General features: G+C 38.7%; 1 protein-coding gene across 1 annotated transcript; it reads right to left on the reverse strand.

Annotated features, from left to right (window-relative positions):
- Window positions 1–2,518: 2,518 nt before the first annotated feature.
- On the reverse strand, window positions 2,519–4,239 carry LOC121134146 (olfactory receptor 14A2-like). Its single transcript, XM_040731883.1, has 2 exons — window positions 4,233–4,239; window positions 2,519–3,495 (listed from the first exon to the last, which is right to left on the reverse strand). The coding sequence occupies exons 1-2, from the start codon at window positions 4,237–4,239 to the stop codon at window positions 2,519–2,521; spliced, it is 984 nt and encodes a 327-aa protein (XP_040587817.1).

The following is a 4,239-nucleotide window of genomic DNA, read 5'->3' on the forward strand; positions in this document are numbered from 1 at the left end:
GGGTCTGGGCAGATGCTTATAATCATGTCTGGGTCCATGGTCTCACAGCTTGGCCAGGATATGTGCTGATGTCTGTGGCCCATATTGCCATTAAAGACTACATAGATGCTTTGGGTCAGGCCTGCAATCTGTGGTCCTAAGGGTATCTGCAGGCCATGTGGCCACTAGGAACATCCTGATCTGAGTGGCCTGTACTGTTATTCAGGACAATGGTGTCCTCCAGGCCAGGGCTGCAGCCAAAAGGGCCATGCCTGGATCTATGGACCTATGGTAACTATGAACTGTTCATGGCCCCTGTTACCAACAAGGGCCATGCAGATGATCCATACCTGGTCAGCGACCAGAGCCCATGTAGGTCTCCAACGACCAGGCTACTGCTGAGGCCATGGAGGCAACTGGGCAAGGCCTAGGTTCATGTCAGGTCTGTGGGCCTGCTGTGGCCTGGATCTGAGGTGGTGTCCATGGCTCCTTTTACCAGCGAGCTCTGCATGTGCCCAGGGTTTTGTCAGCCTCTACAGACCATGGTAGTGCCCTAGGGGCATACTGCCACCAGATTTATGCTGAACTGGATGGCCTGGGTTGACACAGGGGCCATGGTGACATCTGTGTCAGACTGTGGCCAAGGGCCATGTCTGAATTTATCTTCCTGCAGCTGTAATCTGTTGATGTTCATGGGCCAATTTTAGCACAGGCGCTCATTGGAACATACTATACTGAGCTAGCACAGCCCTTCACTAGCCCTGAGACACCTGGACCTTCTCTGCACTGAATACTCCAACAGGAGAGCTGGTCCTCCTCAGGAGAGAGCTTGATGCCTGCACTCAGGAAAGATGGGACTATCCCTAATCACAGGCATTCATTTCCCCTGGGTAGTACACTAGAGTTGATCCTCTGGTCTTGGATACAGGTGAAGATGAGCCAAACCTGATGGAGTGAGAGCTGGAGAACTGACTCTACCCCCTCCTCTATGTCATTTGAGAGGGAGTGCACTGAATCTTGCCTGGGCAAAGCAATAGAGCTGCCCTTGGTGATGACTCAATGGGCCACACTACATCCTCCATCACAAGAGTCTTCATATTTTTGGTCTTGTTTGTTTTGCTTCTTTCTTTTGTTTGATGTTTTGTTTTTCTTTAAATATGGTTCTCATTTTGTCAGGATGTTGCAAGGAGGCAGAGGACAGATTCGAGAGAACTGGGAGATATATGGGATCAGAATATATGGTATAAACTCCACAAAGAATCAATAAAAATGAAGAATGGAAAAGAAAAATCTAAATTGTTCTTCTATTGCCTCAGTCAATGTAGCAGCATTTTTATAGTTTTGCTACTTATCTGTTTCATTTCTGAATTTGGAAATTCACATACGGTTTCTTCTGAAGTAGCTTACTACTCTCTCATGTGTTTAGTTCTTTATTCTTTAACTTAACATAAGAAGGACACCACTAGATATTAATCAGTATGTAAACTAACATAAATTTTCCTTTATACCACATCTGAAAAATAGTTAAGTGGTAGGGACTTATTATTGTTTTTGTTGCTGGGTGGTCCATCAGTACCAGGTAATATCCTTGTAATTTTCAGAGGCTTCAGTGAATTATATATTTCTCAGAAATGTGTGTATGAACATGGAATGAGATCATCAGAGCTGACTGCAAAAAGTTGGATCCCTTTACTTTTTTGACTCATTGAGAAGAATACATTTTGTCTTATTATGTATTAGACAAATGTGAGATACGATAATGAGAAAGCTAAACAATGAACTGATCTCTGCATGATTTCCAGCTAGTAGTGTTTTGTCAAACTGACTATAGAATATCCTTAACATAATAGAAAGTGAGAAAAGCTTTATGGAAAATTCAAAGAAAACTGGATTTTTAAATGCAAAGCTAGTTTTGATAAAACATCATCGCAGGAGATGATATACATTAAAAAAACAGTCTTTCACATCAGAGACACTATTGAAAATGTAAGTCAATTTATTTCTGCTATAATTACAGGCTGCACCATTTTTTCCAGCATTTGAAAGAAAGCACTTGACTTCACAGAGGAAGGACTGAATATTTTCTCAATTGTAGACATTAGACAGAAAGATACATACAGATCATAGTGGCACAGAATGCCCAAGTTTCTTTCTATAAATACTCTAACACTCCTTCTGATGCTATATTATAGATTGGGGTAAGCATCAAGTAAGCCCCTGGACTTAATTTGTTTCTTTCTCTGCTATTATACTGCCTCATAACTAGGTAAAGTCTTATAGAAATCAACTAGGTATCTTTCTTGACAGTTACTTTGCTTTATATGCTATGATAACATATAACCATCTAAATTGTTTTGTTCATATTCTGTATATGAAACATTATGTAAACCTATCAAATTATTTTAGATGTTTACTAATTTCTTTCAAAAGATAAAATTCTTAAATCTTGGGCAGGAGAGATGGCTCACCATTAAAGTGTAGGCTCACAACCAAAAATATATTAAAACTTCCATGTAAATTGTAATGAATTTTGTCACTCTCAAACACTTTGAAGCATTATGTGAAAAGAATCTCTTAAGTAGAAATTTTGAAGTAACCTTTTCAGAGCACTGTGAACATCAGCATTTCTTAGGCTGTAAATCACAGGATTAAGTGCTGGAGATAACACAGTGTACAACACAGAAAAAAACCTATCTATAATTGACGTCGTGTTTGAGGGTGACTTCAGGTAGGCAAAGCAAGCTGTAGCAATGAAAACAGTGAAAACAATGAGGTGGGGGAGACAGGTGGCAAATGCTTTGGACTGACCTTTAGTAGTAGGAATCTTCAGCACAGTGGAGAAAATGTAAAAGTAAGAGATCACAATACAGATAAAACAAAGCATACCTAGAAACAGACCAATTCCAAGACTTGTGTAAATGACTGCAAATGATTCAGAGCATGAAATCCTTAGCAATGAAGGAACATCACAGAAAATCTGTGGGATTACATTAGAACCACAGAAAGTCATGGAAAATATGGCGGCTGTGTACATGACTCCAAGGAGTAATGCAGTGCTCCAAGATACACCCATCATCAGCATACAGGTGACACTATTCATAATGGTATCATAGTACAGAGGACAGCAAACAGCAACATAGCGGTCATAGGACATGACAGTCAGGACAAATACTTCTCCTGCTCCAAAAGAGGCCATGAACAATACCTGACATGCACATCCAAGAATAGAAATGGAATTGTTGTGAGTTAGACTGTTGACAAAGAAATTTGGGATTGTGACCGACACTAGAAAGATGTCCAACAGGGACAAATTCTTCAGAAAGAAGTACATAGGTGATTGGAGTTTCAGATCCAGGGTGATAAGAGTGATGGTGAGGAAGTTACTCACTAGTATCAGCATGTATGTTAACAGAAATGTTACTCCACATAGAGTCTCTAGTTCACGGCTATCAGAGAACCCCATAAGGATGAATCTAATTACTGCAGTGATATTGGACAACGTATATTCTTTCACACCTTGTGAGATGAGGAAAAATGAACAGAAATTGTCAAAGCTCTAAATACTTAAACATTGTTGCATAGAAACACTAAGTGGAAAACAGTCAGGAAATTACCAAAATGCTACATTTCCATAAAATTCTCATTTCTTCCTCCCTCACTCCCATACATTTGCACTCTCCCTCCTGTTTCTCTATGTATATCTCTTTCCCACCCTTTCTTCTGCATCTCATTCCTCGTTTTCACTCCACTTTTCATCTTTCTCCCATTCTGTGATGTTTTTAGCAGTTTGTATGTTATGCAGCTAAGTAAGCTTTCTACAACTGATCTCTATAACATAAACTCATAGATTTTTAAAAGGAAGACTAATTAGCTCAGTACTGTGAGATATAAAACAGTCTTATTGTTCAAAGACAGTTTTTAAGAATAGAAAAATTTTTCCTGATTTTCCATGGTTTGGTTTTTGTTTAAACACTTAGGAATATTTTAAAATACAGAAAGTAAAGTTGAGAAAAAATAAAAATGAAATGAAAATGTTTCATTTAATCTTGTATCCCCTACTTTGCCTTTGTTTTCCATGCCTATGAGATTGGGCATCAAAGAAATTGGACCAATTATTAACCTTTTATGTCAACTATTTACTTAATAGGTTTCATTAGGAAAATTATAATAGTGATTAAATAAATGCTACATTTCCTAAAACCATTGCAAATATCTAATGGATAACAAAGCATAGGGTAAAAATCTTGCCTTACCTTCCAT

The sequence above is a fragment of the Mesocricetus auratus genome, unplaced genomic scaffold, assembly GCF_017639785.1.
Source record: "Mesocricetus auratus isolate SY011 unplaced genomic scaffold, BCM_Maur_2.0 Super-Scaffold_4256, whole genome shotgun sequence".
Classification (NCBI taxonomy): Eukaryota; Metazoa; Chordata; class Mammalia; order Rodentia; family Cricetidae; genus Mesocricetus; species Mesocricetus auratus.